Raw genomic sequence first — 18,122 nt, 5'->3', positions numbered from 1 at the left:
CAATTTTAGGCCAAAAATGAAAAAAAAAAATCAAAATTTTATCAAATTGAGCTATAAAGATGAAATTGTATGCCTATTTTTGACCTGCCAAATTGATTGGAAACGATCTTGAACTGTTTTGAGCAGTTCTGGAGTCTCCAGCACATTTTTGAAAATTGAAATTCCCACAAAATTTCATCAAAAGCGGTTGGAAAGCTAAAATTCTTTCTGTAAACTAATTTCATTACGCTAGGGAGTCAACTGCAAATAGATTTCAAGTCGTTTTGGAGCCCTCGGCGAGTTTCTGGAAATTACTGGTGTCTCCGGTAAATTTTTGAAACTTGCAATTTCTACAAAATTTCATCAAATGGAGTTTGAAAGTCGAAAGTTAATTCGGATAGCTTTCATGTGCATTTTTTGAAGAACAGAGGTTTCTAAAAATCTGCTGGAGACTCCAACACGGATTGAAACTGCCTGCGATCAACCTCAGAATAATGTCAAAAATGGAATGTCTCTGTTTGGTAAAATTTTATGGAAATTTCGAGCATTGAAAACTCTGCTGGAGGCTTCGGTAAAATTTCCAAAAAGTCGCTGGAGGCTCCAAAATGACTTGAAATCTACCGGTAGTCGACTTCATATAGCGTATTGAAAATTAGTTTACAAAGTGAATTTTAGTTTTCCAAATGCTGTTTATGAAATTTCAAATTTCTAAAGTCTGTTGGAGGCTCTTGGAATTTTTGAAAAGTTGCTGGAGGCTCCAAAATGACTTGAACCAACCTGCAGTCGACTCCCTAGCGTAATGAAATTAGTTTACAGAATGAATTTTAGCTTTCTAACCGCTTTTGATGAAATTTTGTGGGAATTTCAAGTTTCAAAAATGTTCTGGAGGCTCCAGAACTGCTCAAAACAGTTTAAGATCGTTTCCAATCAATTTGGCAGGTCAAAAATAGACATATCTCTAATTTCATCTTTATAGCTCAATTTGGTAAAATTTTGATTTTTTTTTCTCATTTTCGGCCTAAATTTGATTTTTAAAAATTCACCAAAAATCGAAAAATATATTCCAACTGAACTAGTTACGCTTACAGGAAATTTGACGTAAGTAGAATAATTTTGGTTCAATCACTTTTTTCCCTACGATCCTTTATTTCGGCGATATAGCCGAAAAATGTGAATTGACAAAGGTTAATGACCTCTTGCTGGGGTAGCAGGCATGTTGCAGTGTGCAACTTTGCTCATAATATTTCCAAGTCTACCGTAAATCGAGTTCACGTTTTACATTGTCTATTTTTATTTTTTTTAAACAATTTTCATAAAATTGACAACTTTACCCCCTCCTTAGTAAGGGTGAAATCGCCATTTTGGGAAAAGCTGAACTGGTCATGCTGATAGGAAATTCAGCGTAGAACAATTTTTGTTCGAACATTTTCCCTCTCGGGCCCTTCATTTTGGCGGTACAGCTGGAAAACCAGTATCGGCTAAGCTTAATGACCTCTTGCGGGGATAGCCGGCAAGTTGCGGGTTGCAACTTTTGACAGGTTGTTTTAGAGACCAATCTGAACAAATAATGCGAAATTCAGTTTTCCTCCAATTTTTTCGAGGTTTGACTAAAAATGTTGCTAAAATGACTGGACTTTTTTTTCAAAACATACTCGTTGCTTTTACTTCTTGCCTTGAGACTAAGCATTTATTAACCTTGCCCTAGACAACCTACCAACTTGAAAAAAATCACCTCGTATGTGCATACTACCTACATAGACGTACCTCCGACCGTCAAAAAAATTAATTGCCATTGCTTGCGTTAATTATTTTTTCATTTTTAAAAACATGACGTCAATACATATCATTTTTGCAAGTTTAAAACTACATTTTTATTTCAATAAAATATGGGGATAGGTAAATTATAAAACAAGGCAGCAACCAGAGGTTTTACGAACTATAGGTACCTATTAAGCAATTCGCAGGACCGTTGAGAGTTAATGCTGACCCGGTTTTGAAAATTTGATTTCGAGAGGCCCAAAAACGATGTTTTTTTTTAGAAAGTTGATTTTGAAAAAAAGAGGACTGGGCCGAGCAAAGCGAAGGTGAAAACTTTTGAAAATTTGCATTTTGAGAAAACTGAAAACGGTGTTTTTTCAGTGCTAGGAGTTTATTTTTTTGCTTTTAAAATTTTAGAATTCAAAAGATTTTTTTTAGGATGTTAATTTTGAATGAGAAAAAAGAACAAGCCCAATAGGGTGGTCCTTAACTACATGGTGAAAAAAAGGTGCGATTTTTTCCGCTCCCACCTCCTAAAGTGGTCACCTCGGGTGAGAAAATAATTCCCTATTTTTTATTTTTTCCATTTTCGAAAAATTCTAGCTGCGGTGGGCCCTTCAATTTTCAAAAATTTAAAAAAACCTAATTCAAAGAAAAATTGTCAAAATTTCAAAATTTTGAGTTCCATCATCTTTAGAAGGTCCTTTTTGAGTAAAAAAGACTCTCACTGGTGGGGTCAGCTAGGTTTTCATGGGAGGGGGCTAAAATCGTCATGAGAGTCTATTTTACACAAAAGGAACCTTTTAGAGGCAATGGAACTCAAAATTTTGAAATTTTAAAAAATTTTCTTTGAATTGGTTTTTTTTTAATTTTTGAAAATTGAGGGGCCCCCGCAACCCGAATTTTTCGAAAATGGAAAAAATAAAAAATAGGGAATTATTTTCTCGCCAAAGGACACCACTTTGTGGGGTTGGAAGGAGGAAAGACAAAAACAACTAATTTTAGGACATTCCACATAATATAGGTACGAATTTCAGCTATTCTGGGGGGGGGGGGTCAGCTTGGTTTTTATGGGAGGGGGCTAAAATCGTCATGACAGTCTTTTTACTCAAAAAGGACCTTCTAGAGATGATGGAACTCGAAATTTTTAAATTTTTAAAATTTTTCTTTGATTTAGGTTTTTTTCAAATTTTTGAAAAGTGAGGTGCCCACCGCAGCTCGAATTTTTCGAAAATGGAAAAAATAAAAAAATAGGGAATTATTTTCTCATCCGAGGTCGCCACTTTAGGGGGTGTGAGCGGAAAAAATCCCAACTTCAAAAATAAGGACCACCCTAAAGCCCAAGTGAGAGCGAAAGTTCTTGAAAGTTTGTTGTTCGGTTGGAACTTTGGTACATATATTCATTGTACATATACCTATAAGGTGATCTACTCGTAATTTCACATTTCACAATGATTTTATTTCGTCAAATCGCTTGTTATAGATAAAAAGAAATGAGCCCCAGCAAGGCGAGTACTCCTACCGGAGTGTTATTCGAAGATGATCCAGTGGAACAGTTGGAAGTTAGTTTACACAACAATCATGAGCAAATTACACCACCTAAGCCAACTAGAGAATATAAAAGAAAAATATTAGTCTGGAGAAATATCATCTTATTTGTGCATTTACATTTAGCTGCACTATACGGTGTATATTTAGCATTAACGTCCGCCAAACTATTAACTATTATTTGGAGTTAGTTATGAAATATTTCACCTATAGGTATCATAAGATAATCATCATGACGTTTTGAAATCAAATGTGTTACCTACAATTTTTGTGCAGCTTCCGTAGTATTCCATGCCAGCGCGTTAGGAATTACCGCCGGTGCTCATAGGCTATGGGCACATAGAACTTATAAAGCAAAATGGCCATTAAAAGTGATATTAATTATATTTAACACGATCGCATTCCAGGTACGTGAGGGCGACCTGCTTTCTTTTGCCATTCAGTTGATATGTACTACGCTAATTTTTGTGTTTTTTTTTCTCGATCCTGTTACAGAATCATGTGTACGAATGGTCCAGAGATCACAGGGTGCATCATAAATACACGGAAACGGACGCCGATCCGCATAATGCAAAACGTGGGTTTTTCTTCTCCCATATCGGATGGCTGATGTGTCGTAAACATCCAGATGTTATCGAGAAAGGAAAAGGAATCGATATGTCGGATTTGGAACAAGACACCATCGTTGTATTCCAAAAAAAGTATGTTTGACTAAATTTTTCAAGTGTACAAAAAAACCTAGTAGGTATACGATAGACTATAGATAATCCATACACGAAAAAGTGCTCTAGAAGTTGATTCTGTATTTTTTTTTTTCGGGTACCAAAAAAATGCGCTGCCACAATGAAGGTACCTGCCCCAATTCAGAAAAGTGCAATTTTGAAATTTTTACCCCGCATAATAGGGGGAGGGGTGGAACCTCAAAAAGGTGATTTTCGGGACATGGTCGGGACCAAAAAAACTCGACGGGTTGTGTAGGGGGACTTCTCCCAATGCCAAACATGTAATTTTTTTCCGTGAAACCATGCACAACTGCGTTTTATGGCACTTTAAATGCGATTTTTATGCATTTTTGGCCATTTTTGATGGTAAAATGGCTCTAATGCCCAGGATATGGCTCGGGATCGAACGATTCTTCCACGTTAGTTAAACGGGGCTATTTGAAGCCCAACTACGCAAAAACGGCGAAAAAATACGATCACAGCGTGATTTTACGTGCACTAATAGGCTTGTTAACCACCACCCCCCCCCCCCACCCTAACCACTGGAATTCAATAATGCATTACCTATTCGATAATATCGATGCGACCCATCAAAATGGTATAAAATTTCACGCTGAACTCAATAATCACAACGATTTTCAATTCTGACCCCCCCCCTGGCGGTGGAGTTTTGCCCCCCAAACTGAATATAATATCGATGATATTGAACAAATTTTGCACATTACGCGTCGATACTGAGGATTTATGTTTACGCAATCAGAATGATTCTCATATTCGTTTTATTTGGGAAAATTTTTGCTTCAAAATTTTTCATTTAATCTCCACCCCCCCCCCCCTCCCTTCCTCTTTGAGGACTATGTTTGAACAAGGATTTGAAAACTTGAACATGACCTATCAAAATGGTATAAAATTTCTCACTGAGCTCGAAAATTGCAACAATTTTTCATTTTGACCCTCTCGGTGGAGTTTTGCCCCCCTCCCCCTCCCAATAAAGCTAACTATGAAATTGAAAACGTTGCACATTACGCGTCTGTTCATGAGGATTTATGTCACAATATGATGCTTGTAAGAAAAAAAAAATCGATTTTGATGTTTTTGCATTTTTGGGGTTTGCATGACCCCCTGCAACCAAAAATAACACTTTGAGTCGGGTATGCTGCTTAGATCATGTAAAAAATGCAAAGAGTCTAACTCAAAATTTCTACAACATTGCAAGTTGTTTGGAGTTATAAGGTCACATCTCAAAAAACTCCACCTTTTTTGAGCAAATTTTGTACATACAAAGTGTTAACAAATAGTTTTGATTGTTTTGAATGTTTGTCAGTTTGAAATAGTCACAAGGAGTGCATTTTTTATTGGTTTGTACCAAATGGAAATTTTTTTTTAAATTGATCACTTTACAGAAAAATGAATTTGCACATATCATGAAATTTTAGTTTTTTGAGAAAAACTCAAAAACTAAGCACTCTAGAAAAAAACTAACGACATTATGTCGATTGGAAATTTAATTCTCTACAACTTTGTTATCGTGAAATTTTTTGGGCGCTTATTTCCGCCTCCAGATCACTTTTTATGAAAGGTTATAACTCAAAATGTTTTCCAAACATTGAAATATTTCCTCTTTAAGAGTTTATTTTTCAAAATATTCTTATGCTAAATGAAGGTAGGATACCCAATCTTCAAAATGACATGCTATTCATTCCTCACAATTGATTATAAGTTGATGAAAATAATGAATCAAGTTTAAAAAAAAAAGAAAATCACTCTCCTGTAAAATTTCACTTTTTTGAGATGTGACCTTATTACTCCCGAGGTGCGATATATGATCTGATAGCTCGCGCTCGCGTCTAAAAAGGGTGATCTCTGTACCTCTGTACACCCTGTCTACAACCCTTAGTATAAAAACAAATACGCGAGCACACAAATCACCTTTTTGTTCTTACGATTTCGCGATAGTTGGTACAAAATCGTCACTACCCTGGTGGTATGGCGAGCTTGCTTGTTATACCTAAATGTATGATTGCATGAGTATCTTGCTCATGTCATCCTTTTTTCTGTTTGTACCACTCTTGGCGTGGAGATTCAGCCATGACAATAGCTAATTAAATTATCTATTATTGGCGTCGTTTTAAGGATTATTCTCTCAATTCCGGCCACTTCGAGGGTAATCCGCTAAATTACTCGTGAATTTCTTTATAAATAATGCTAGATAAATAATCTTCATCTAAACAAAACTCAATCCTTTGATAAAATAACTCTTAATACGAGTAACTATTTTGGTCAAATAATGCGAACAGTGCTTAATTTATGTCGGATGCCTCAAGTATTAGGAGTGCAACGGAGAGACATAGGACAGTGACAGTGTCAGTAAGTATGTAACTAAATAAGTTCCCCCAGGCAGCGTTCGCCCATCCAGATTAATGTAGCTTTTAACGTAAATAATACTTAATTGGTGTAAAAAGTAACTTTATCGCATTTTAATCAGTGTAAATACTTTTTCATTCCTCAAGAAACTCGCGTCGTGTGTTTAATAATACATTGAAACGTCCATCTAATGTCTGTACTTACGAGCATATACTCGTACGTAAACATAGATTATAACGTTGTACATAAATATCTCTAGACTTGAACTATTTTCTAATAAAAATATCATTGAAAGGTGTATTGATGTGTTTTTACTGAAAATAGTATCAAGAAATATGCTTATAGCAGGTTTGAATGATTAAACTCTCTCGCATTGAGCTAGTCTAGGATACAAGGCAAATATTCCTCGCTAAAGGAATATTTCTGAGCCGCATTCACATAGAGTTAATTCTTACCATTTTTTACCAACTAATCATTCCGATCCTACCTATAACACAGCGTGAAATTTTATACCATTTTGATGGTTCGCATCGATATTATCGAATAGACAATTCATTATTGAATTCCAGTGGTGTGGGTGGGTGGGGGGTGGTTAACAAGCCTATTAGTGTGCGTAAAATCGCGTTGTGATCGTATTTTTTTGCCTTTTTTGCGTAGTTGGGCTTCAAATAGCCCCGTTTAACTAACGTCCAAGAATCGTTCGATCCCGAACCATATCCTGGACATTATAGAGTCATTTTACCATCAAAAATGGCCAAAAATGCATAAAAATTGCATTCAAAGTGCCATAAAATGCAGTTGTGCAGGGTTTCATGGAAAAAAATTACATATTTGGCATCGGGAGAAGTCCCCCAACACAACCCCGTCGAGTTTTTTTGGTCCCGACCATGTCCCCAAAATCACCTTCTTGAGGTTCCACCCCTCCCCCTATTATGCGGGGTAAAAATTTCAAAATTGCACTTTTCTGAATGGGGCAGGTACCTTCATTGTGGCAGCGCATTTTTTTGGTACCCGAAAAAAAAAATACAAAATCAACTTCTAGAGCACTTTTTCGTGTATGGCTTATAGTCTAGTAGGTATACAACATATTATCGCACCTCGGGAGTAATAAGGTGACATCTCAAAAAAAATTGATTTTGATGTTTTTGCATTTTTGGGGCTTGTGTGACCCCCCCTCAACCAAAAATAACACTTTGAGTTGGGTACATTATCTAGATCATGTAAAAAACCCAAATGGCCTAACTCAAAATCCCAACAACATTGCAAGTTGTTTGGAGTTATAAGGTGACATCTCAAAAAACTCCACCTTTTTTGAGCAAATTTTGTACATACAAAGTGTTAACAAACAGTTTTGATTGTTTTGAATGTTTGTCAGTTAGAAATAGTCACAAGGAGTGCATTCTTTATTAGTTTGTACCAAATGGAAAGAATTTTTTAAATTGATCACTTTTCAGAAAAATGAATTTGCACATATCATGAAATTTTAGTTTTTTGAGAAAAACTCAAAAACTAAGCACTCTAGAAAAAAACTAACGACATAACGTCGATTGGAAATTTAATTCTCTACAACTTTGATAAGATGCATTTTTTTTTTTGGACGCTTCCTTTCGCTTCCACATCAACTTTAATGAAAGGTGCTAACTCAAAATGTTTTCCAAACATTGAAATATTTCCTCTTTAAGATTTTATTTTTCAAAGTGTTCTTATGCTAAATGAAGGTAGGATACCAGATCTTTAAAATGAGGTGCTATTCATTCCTCACAATTAATTATAAGTTGATAAAAATAATGAATCAAGTTTTTAAAAAAAAGAAAATCACTCTCCTGTAAAATTTCATTTTTTTGAGATGTCACCTTATTACTCCCGAGGTGCGATATACAATACAAGCAGAAAATACCCATCCTTCGGACGGGTGGAGGGTGGAAAGATGGAGCTGCATTTTTTTTTTAATCATTTATGAGTAAATAAAAAATTGTTTGGTAATGGTCGTCGTATTTTACCTAATGTGGGTAATGACACTAATGCCCCTCCAAAAAAAAAAAGACCTTTCTGTAATTTGAACCTTTGACCCTCTCCACTTCAGGGATCAGGTATAGTTTCTGAAAGTACTCCATTCCTCAAGTTTTATTTCTGAACGTCTGAACTATTAGAACAGTTTCCAGACTGAAACATTGAAAATTCAAGTATGTACCTATAACCTATAACTACATAAAATTTGACACGTCGTGAATTATCTAGTTAGTTTGAGCTCAAAAACTTCCGAAATATCAAAAATTTTACTCCCCCGTCTTTTTTCCAAAGTCGGCATTCCCGAAATAGACATAATTTTTGAACAAAAATTTGGCTAAAATTGAACCTTTTTTGTCTCTCCACTTCAGGGGTCAGCTATAGTTCCTAAAAGCACTTCATTCCTCAAGTTTTATTTCTGAACGTCTGAACTATTAGAACAGTTTCCAGGCTGAAAAATTCAAGTACCTATGTAAGGTGCACCGGGGGAAGTCAGAACGTTTTTTCACAATTTCAACTTTGATCAGCTGTTACTCTCGTACTACTGAACCAATATGGCTGAAATTTGGTACGTAGGTTCCCATAAGAGTTCTTAACCTATGGTAAAAATTTTGGCGCGATTGTCACAGTAGCTTTCGCACAATCGAATAAAATGTAACTTGTTCTGACTTACCCCGCTTTGGGGTAAGTCAGAAAATCTACAAAATTAATTGGTGATTTTAAGATTCGACCCTGATCGATGCGCAATATGTCGAATAATATGTTTTCGAGGTCGTAAAATCCGAATCTGGAGTAATTTTTTTTGTGGGAGTGGGGGGTGAGGCGTGGGGAGAGGGAAAATTTCAAAATTTTCCTACATTATCATGTAATATGTCGAATAGTATGTTTTCGAGGTCGTAGAATCCGAATGTGGGGTTATTTTTTTTGCAGGGGTAGGAAGCGAAGCAAGGGGAGAGGAGAAATTTCAAATTTTGCATATAATATTGTGTAACATATTGATTGATATGTGTTCAAGGTCGCAGAATTCAAATCTTGAGCTAGTTTTTAGGGTTGAGTGATATTCAAGTATCACCGTTTGGGGAGAGGGGGGTTGTGGCCTACTGTGCCCCGTGGAAGTTGGAACAGTAATGAAATGAGCTAACTAATGATTATTTGAAATACCTTCCGCTCAAAAACACGGATGTGTATGAAAATGGCGATTTGTAGAAATCTCCCCCTCCTGCCTATTATGGCATTTTGGCTGTCATTGTGGTAACTTCAGAAAAACAATTCATCTGACAATTTATTGTAGAGTACAAAAATGTATTTGTAAAAAATTGAAAAACTCATGTTAGGAGAAAAAATAATCATCTTCTGAGAAAACAAAACAAAAAATCCCCAAAACATAGTAACACCACTCCAAAATACACATCTGACATCATCCTGCAGAAAAGAACACATGATATTGCCTGATTGTATAGCATTTTTTTTTTCATAATGTACAGATGCTGTACTAAGAATCAAAGAAATCTCAAGTCGGATAAATAATCAATGTTGATATAACGATGTATTGAACAACAATAACAAAGTAAAATTTTGGTAACTATTTTATAAACGAAAACAAAGCGATGCGCGACGGCCGCGTATTTTTATATTTGAATAGCCGCGTATTACCGGCACATAGCTGGACATTATTCGGCGCGAAAGGTGGAAATTCGACTTTGACCGTGTTGATAACTGCCCTATAAGCGCCATTCGTAGCTGAACCATTATTCGCCGAAGTGCCAGTTTCGCCGCTTTCGTTCATCATTTTTTCGTCGGAGGTCACCAATTGTACAGATGCTGTACTAAGAATCAAAGAAATCTCAAGTCGGATAAATAATCAATGTTGATATAACGATGTATTCGACAACAATAACAAAGTAAAATTTTGGTAACTATTTTATAAACGAAAACAAAGCGATGCGCGACGGCCGCGTATTTTTATATTTGAATAGCCGCGTATTACCGGCACACATAACATGTTCTGAATTCTGATTTTACATAAAAAACTGTCAACTTTGAACATCAGTGGTATAAGAAAACATTGAGATGAATAAAAACCAAATTTGGAATTTTTTACTTTCCTCATTCTACCAAAAAATCAACTCCAGATTCGAACTCTAAAACCTCGAAAACATCAATCGACGTATTACACCATAATATAAGCAAAATTTGACTCACCTTCCACCTTCACCACAAAAAATGACTCCGGATTCAAATTCTACGACCTCGAAAACATATTATTCGACATATTACACGATAATGTAGGAAAAATTTGAAATATTCCCTCTCCCCACGCCTCACCCCCCACTCCTACCAAAAAAATAACTCTAAATTTGGATTCTACGACCTTGAAAACATATTATTCGACATATTATACAATAATGAGTGAAAAATTTGAAATTGCCTCCTCCCCACGCTTCACCCCCCACTCCTACAAAAAAAATAACTGCAGATTCGGATTCTACGACCTCGAAAACATATGAAGCAGGGAAATACAATGTCGGCTAAGTGCCAATCACGTTTTTTACGGGAGAGCGTAAACGAGTTTGCATAACAGGTACATCTTATAGAAAGCGCTATCTCTCGGTGTTCCATAGTACAACTTGGACTCCAAGTTGTACTATGGAACACCGAGAGATAGCCCTTTCTATAAGATGTACCTGTTATGCAAACTCGTTTACGCTCTCACGTAAAAAACGTGATTGGCACTTAGCCGACATTGTATTTCCCTGCTTCATATCAATCGACATATTACACAATAATGCAGGAAAAATTTGGAATTTCCCCCTCTCCACGCCTCACCCCTCACTTCTACAAAAAAAAAATAACTTCAGATTCGGATTCTACGACCTCGAAAACATATCATTCTACGTATTACACATCGATGAAGTCGAATCCTAATTATCAATGTTCACTTTTCTGACTTACCCCGTAGCACTAATTTAGGGGGTAAGTCAGAAAAAGCGATATAAATACCTAATGAATAATTGAAAATTTAAAAAAATTGAATACTTGGGGTTTTACATTATTGTTTTAGGAATACTTTCACTTATAATATCACTTTTACTGATCTTTTCTTCTGAGGTAAAAAGCAGTTTGAAAAACACTGGTTACAATTTGAAATCAAATTCAAAACAGCAACTAAAAAAGAACCAATCAAAAGCCTGTAAAATGAAACTGGGTCGCGAAATTTTTTATGCTGTGATGAAGGTGGGGTAGTACCCTCAAGTTACCCCTGGGTAGCGCTTCGGCAGATATAAGCCTCTAAGAGCTAGAGCAGTTTTTCTGACTTACCCCGAATTCGGACTTCCCCCGGTGCACCTTACCTATAACCTACCTACATAAAATTTGACACGTCGTGAATCATCTAGTTAGTTTGAGCTCAAAAACTTGCGAAATATCAAAAATTTTACTCCCCCAGCCTTTTTTCCAAAGTCGGCACTCCCGGAATAGACATAATTTTTGAACAAAAAATTGCTAAAAATGATAAAATTGGTCAATTATCCGTTTTTAATTCTTTTTTTTATTTTCATCCTTCGAAGTTTGAAATTTTTATCGGAGAGATCTAGAGCTGTTTTTGTTTATTTACATATGAATGAATAAAAAATTGTTTGGTAATTATCTTATTTGATATTTCACCTGATGTAGGTAATGCCAGTAATGCCCCTCCAAAAAAAAATGACCTTTCTGTAGTTTTCAACTTGAACTCTCCCCACTCCAGGGGTCAACTCTAGTTCCTGAAAGTTCCCCATTCCTCATAGTTTTATCTCCGAACATCGCTGAACCATTAGAACAGTTCCCAAACTGAAAAATTGAAAACTTAAGTACGTGCATAAAATCTGACATTGTGAATTATCTATGTACATAGGTACCTACCTACTTAGTTAGTTTTTGGCTACAAAAGACACCATTGATGAATTAGGTACTCTTTTTATTTTATTTTTTTCATTTTCATTATCAGTGATTTTTGGATAGTGGCATTTTTCAGACACAAGCCAAATTATTGTTCTTTGAAGTTCGAAAGTTTCATTCTTTCCTCCCCCCCCCCCTCCCCCCAATCACTACAAAAGCCACAAAAGGTCAAAAATGGTCACATAAGATCACGACAGTCTCGAAAAATGCGGTCATAATCTTGATGGCCTAATATGATTCTTTTTTCTGGTGCATTGGGTTCACTGCTCTTTTTGATTTTTTTAAAAAATCGAATTCAAAATTTCAAAAAAATGACCTTTTTGTTATTTCAACCTTTGACCATCCCCACTTCAGTAGTTCATAAAAGTACTCCATTCCTCAAGTTCCATCTCTGAACGTGTGAACTGTTGGAACAGTTTACAGACGGAAAATTGAAAAATCAAGTACATATGATTATAAAATTTCCTATCGAAGTATTCAGCTGTTTTTTGAAGAAACGCTTATGAATTTTGTATGATATTTATTAAAAGTTTCCACTTTTCAGTGAGTCAGATGTGAGTGACATGAGTGTTGAAAAAAAATTGTTCGGAATTCTATTTTATCCGATTTTGTAGCAGTGATTTACTGAGGGTTCCTCTGCAGCTTTTTTCGTTCAACTTTCCAACAATAAAAGAAAATTGAAAATTGTAAAAAAGTTTGAAAATTAACATTTTCAATTCATTTTGTTTTTTTGAAGCATTTTTGAGTGGTTTCGAATGCAATTTTCTCAACGTCTCTTCTTCTGTTTTGAAATGTGCTTGTAAACATTTTAAAACCCGTACGGAAAAAAACCATGGTTGACTATACGAAAAATCATAGTATAGTAACTATAGTATTTTCGCGACTATAGTTACTATAGTAAATCATAGTATAGTATAGTTCAGTGTAGTACCAAAATTTTAGGTAAAAAATTGCGTTAAAACACTGATAATGGAATGTCCATTGATAAATTGTGTATTTTCAGGCATTGTAAGCTAATAAAATTTCAAAAAAATGAAAAAAAAATTTCAAAAAATTGTGGCCCTACCGGGGCTCGATCTACCGGGGCTCGATCCACCGACTCACACATCACGCAACATATGTTTGTTATATCGTCCGTCTAACCCACTCGGCCAAGTCGCTACTTATGGAGAGAGGGTTTATTTGTGTATATATTCTATACTTTTAGCCTTTTAGGTCTGGACTTAGTAAATTTTCAACTTTTTGATTTTTTTTTTTTTTTTTTTTTTTTAATGATACGTTTTTGAAAGTTGATAAAAATTATTTTGAATACCATATGATGAATAGTTTTAGATAAATTAAATAAGTGATTTATTTGGGTATGTAATATGAATTATTAGGCTGCACTTGGAAAAAAAAACTCAGCTAAAATTTTGGTATAGTGTGATGATTTTTTTTTTAAAATTAATTTCATTTTTCCAAAATACCCGATGAAAATGTTTTAATATTTTAATTTTCATCTTTAAAATTTTTTACACTTGCAGGTTTATGGAGCAAAGTCCTTCAAAAACCTACAAAAAAATGATCGGATCTGAATTTGGATATAAAATGTGTGTCGATTTTTTTCCAACAAATTGTGTCATAAATACTCATGTCCTCAAATAAAAAAACGTGTTCCTCTTTAAATTTAAAAAAAAATGATTTTCACTGTAATTTTTACAAAATTTTCGCGAAATTCTTATTTTATAGGTAGTTACTATAGTTGACTACGAAAATTTTCATAGTTAGTATTGTTGACTATGAAAATTTTTGTAGTTTCTATAGTTGACTACAACTTACTATGTTGACCACAAAAATTTATCGTAGTAACTATAGTTCACTATGAAAATTTTTGTAGTTACTATAGTTGACTAAGATGTACTATAGTTGACTACAAAAATTTGCATGGTAACTATAGTTGACTTTAGTCAACCATAGTATTTTTCCGTACGGGAAAAGGAATAAAATTTGAAAAATTTTTGATTTTTTTCAATTTTTACTCACATTTGGTGCAAAATTTTACTTCAACACGCCAAATTTATTTCTTAGGCAGTTAGATTTCCTCATTTTTGGGCTTTTAAAATTCATAAATTGGTATTTCTAGAAATCGAACTTTGATTTTGAAATTACCAAAAATTTTCAGTGCTCACTCCGGTGTTGTTTAGTTTTAAGTGGTAAAGTACAATTATTTTGCATTAACTTATCCATTTTTCCTCGTAGTTTATAGTTAGAAGCTATCACCATTTTCCAGTATTAAAAGTCCAGAGTTTCAATCCCTGTTCAGTTTAATGTGCTGCAGTCTTCAACATGGGATGTAGTGTTACCATTTTAGACCATATAGCCAAGGAAAAAAAAGATTTTTTCATTGAGTGTGTGGAGATGATATTTCACAACCTGATACTCCGATGCTTCGAACCACCCCACTTCCAGCACCTACCCTCAATGCAACGTAATACACTCGCTTTGCAACGAAATTTTACCTTGTCTCTCCGCAAACTGGTTTCACCTCCGCAAAGTCCAAAAAAGTCGTCATTTTTTTCAACTTTGAAGCTTTATAACAATTGTCCTTTTTAGTGGTGGGATATTATCGATATTTATCGATATATATCGATATTTGCCGCCCTCGATATATATCGATATTTTAAATCCGATAATCGATTATCGGAAAATTTTTAAAAATTATGCAAAAATCCCGTAAATAAATTGTGCGAGGTGTTTTTTTGCTCTTTTTGAGCATTTTCAGACTCTTTTAGTGTAAAATAGTGATTATCACAGCTAATTAATGGTAGCCATGGGCCATATCTGTAGAATGATGAAATGTTGACATTACGTCATCAATGTCATCATTATTTTAAAAAGCGCCAAATAGGTAGCTAGATACTGAAAAAGCAAAAAGTAAGGAATAGAAACAGCTTAGAGATGACTCAGTTTCTCTTTTCATCAAAAATCAGCTGTTTTATGGTCTGTTTATGAACTTCAAAAACATCCGATATATATCGATATTATCGATATGAAACCTCCGATATTTTGATGATATCGATATCGCGAAATATCGATAATATCCCATCACTAGTCCTTTTGAACTTTTTAATTTTTTTTTTTTTTTGCTATAAACACTCTCCAGCTTACAGGCGTTTGTATGGATAAAAATTCAGAATTTTTGGTTCGGCAAGTTTCGAGTTTACCGGCAACAAAAAAAGGGGACTTTCCTTTATAGTATTATAGATAGATAGATAGATAGATAAATTAGATAAATACATTAGGCTATATGTACTATGTAGTACTAGTGGGACCCACGTGGCCTCTTTTTGATAGTAGTGGTCCTAGTGGTGTATATAAAAGGGGCAGCTATATAAGCTTAAATTTTAACCGAAAACAGAAGTTGCAGAAATGGACTTCCATGAGGGCGGAGTAGAGATGATAGAAGATTTTTCATTTCCACTAAAAGTTTCTGTTAAGTGGGAATCTATGGGAAAAATTTTTAAAAACTTTAAAAATCCATAATTATTTTCATGGGAAAATTGTGATAAAATTGTTTAATTTCAAAATTTGTAAATAACTAACATCATACAGTGGTATCTAGGTACTATAAATTGAAGAAGTGCAAAAAGCTCTACATTTGTCTCAAAAGTTCTGTATTATTTTCATTTAAAATTTTTCAAGAAATAATTTTTTAATGCTTAGTTAGTATGTATTAGTTGTTTTTGTTTTTTTGTTTTTTTTTTTTGTAATTTGGGTTTAGTGTTGAGAAAAATCATTTGCAGGTTTTGTATATGTAGATAATAGGTATACTTATTTCAGGGGAGGAAAGAAATTTTTTTTCAATCATAAAGAAGCACGATGCTCAATGTTCGGCAGAAACTTTGAGAAGGATCTGCAAAAGCCTTTCATTTTAATTTGATAATTTTGTTAGGTACCTCGTGTTCAGAAGATATTTTGCAAACATTCTGCTATTGAAAATTACTTTGATGCTGTTGTTTTTTTTCCTCGGATTTGGGGGAAAGTAGGATTCAGGAAAAAGTTTAGATAAAACAACATTTATTATTATGGTCCACAATTTGAAAAAATATGACCCATTTTTTGGAAATATTTTCATAATTGGTAATTACTAAATAGGTACATATCTTTAATACGCTCAATTTGTAGGTTCCAATTTCCATAGTCTAATATTATTTATGTATTTTTCCGTTGCAGATACTATTTAATCTTGATACTGGTTTTCTGCTTCATTATTCCTACTGTGGTACCGGTTTATTCATGGGGTGAATCTTGGTTGAATTCTTGGTTTATTGTCGCCATGTTGCGATACACGTGGACCTTAAATATGACTTGGTTAGTGAACAGCGCCGCTCACATGTGGGGAAACAAACCATACGACAGGTAAGTTGTGCTCATAGTTTATGAGAGTATATTAACATATGGAAAAACGTGCATTTTCCAGACAAGTTTATCAGCAAATTTTTTTCAAATGTTGATATAGGTACTTAATTATTTGTTGTACTATAAAAACAACATTTGGTCCTCGTTTTTTCAGACATATTAATCCATCGGAAAACAAATGTGTCTCGTTTGTGGCTCTAGGCGAAGGGTGGCACAATTATCATCACGTGTTCCCATGGGACTACAAAACCGCTGAACTAGGAGACTATTCGGCCAACCCGACGACAGCATTTATCGACTTTTTCGCTAAAATCGGTTGGGCTTACGATTTGAAAACTGTATCCGTTGAAATGATCAAGAAACGCGCCGAAAAAACAGGAGATGGTAGCCATCCGGTTTGGGGCTGGGGCGATAAAGATATCCAGAAACAAGACATCGACGCAGCTGTAGTCATCAACAAGAAAGACGATTAAATAGTATACGAAATGCTCACCGGTCAAAGAAATCGTTTAAATTATGTAGGTACCTAAATCTACTTAATAAATTGAATCTACTTAATAAATTGAAGTGGTGTTTTTTTTGTAACACCATCATGTTATTGTTTTATTTTCATTCTATTAATTTTTTTTGGAAAAAAAGTAAATCAAATTTTTTCTAAAATGGTTATAGGATACTTTTAAATTCAATTCCATCAAATTTTCAAGATTTTGTAATATTTTTCTACAAACTAAAGAAATATTGGTGACAATTTTTTTTTTTTTTTTTTTTTTTCAAAAATTACATAGATTTGAAGATTATTTATTAAAAGGAAGGAGGGATGATGTAAATTGCAAAGTTTTGATTTTCCTAAAGATTCAAAAGGAATATTTTTAATTTCATAATCAACAAACTAGAATAATTAGGTACTAATGAATTCTGTTTTTTTTTTCGAATAGGTATTATTTAAAAGTAGGTATAGTGTATGAGTGAGTTTGATAAATTAGGGGGTTATGTTTGAATTTTGATAACTGGGGAAAGGTCTTTGGAAATGATTACGTCTTTTGAAAGGAGTAGGAAAATATCCTGGAGAAAATCCTTTAAAATTTCCATAGTTGGATGTTTGGCCAAAATATGGTGGGGGAGGTTGAAATGATGGTCGAAATTGGTATGGTCTAAAATTTGATTGAATAGAAGGGAGCAGGAATGGGGTTTGACATCAGAAATTGAATCTTCAATGAGATTGGTAGATGTTGTGCAAGTTTTTGTTGTGTTGAGCTCCAATTTTAATTGTTTAAGTGAGTCAGTGATCTCTTTTAAAGGATTCTTGAGCAAAAATAATTCATTTTCCACTTTTTCCAAACGAGATTCTTTATCAAAATTTTTTCTGAAGTTGATAAAATTTTGAGAACATTCATATTTTTGAAGATTATT

At 34.3% G+C, this 18,122-nt stretch overlaps 2 protein-coding genes across 2 annotated transcripts; both read left to right on the top strand.

Annotated features, from left to right (window-relative positions):
* Positions 1 to 3,230: 3,230 nt before the first annotated feature.
* Positions 3,231 to 3,996, top strand: LOC135833626 (acyl-CoA Delta-9 desaturase-like). Its single transcript, XM_065347396.1, has 3 exons — positions 3,231 to 3,471; positions 3,562 to 3,692; positions 3,781 to 3,996. The coding sequence occupies exons 1-3, from the start codon at positions 3,231 to 3,233 to the stop codon at positions 3,994 to 3,996; spliced, it is 588 nt and encodes a 195-aa protein (XP_065203468.1).
* A 12,547-nt stretch (positions 3,997 to 16,543) lies between these two features.
* Positions 16,544 to 17,344, top strand: LOC135834356 (acyl-CoA Delta-9 desaturase-like). The gene is made up of 2 exons (XM_065348219.1): positions 16,544 to 16,712; positions 16,867 to 17,344. The coding sequence occupies exons 1-2, from the start codon at positions 16,630 to 16,632 to the stop codon at positions 17,183 to 17,185; spliced, it is 402 nt and encodes a 133-aa protein (XP_065204291.1). The 5' UTR covers positions 16,544 to 16,629; the 3' UTR covers positions 17,186 to 17,344.
* The last annotated feature ends 778 nt before the right edge of the window (positions 17,345 to 18,122 follow it).

Source organism: Planococcus citri, chromosome 2 (genome assembly GCF_950023065.1).
Source record: "Planococcus citri chromosome 2, ihPlaCitr1.1, whole genome shotgun sequence".
In the NCBI taxonomy this organism is placed as follows: Eukaryota; Metazoa; Arthropoda; class Insecta; order Hemiptera; family Pseudococcidae; genus Planococcus; species Planococcus citri.
This window is presented reverse-complemented; position numbering and strand designations above follow the sequence as displayed.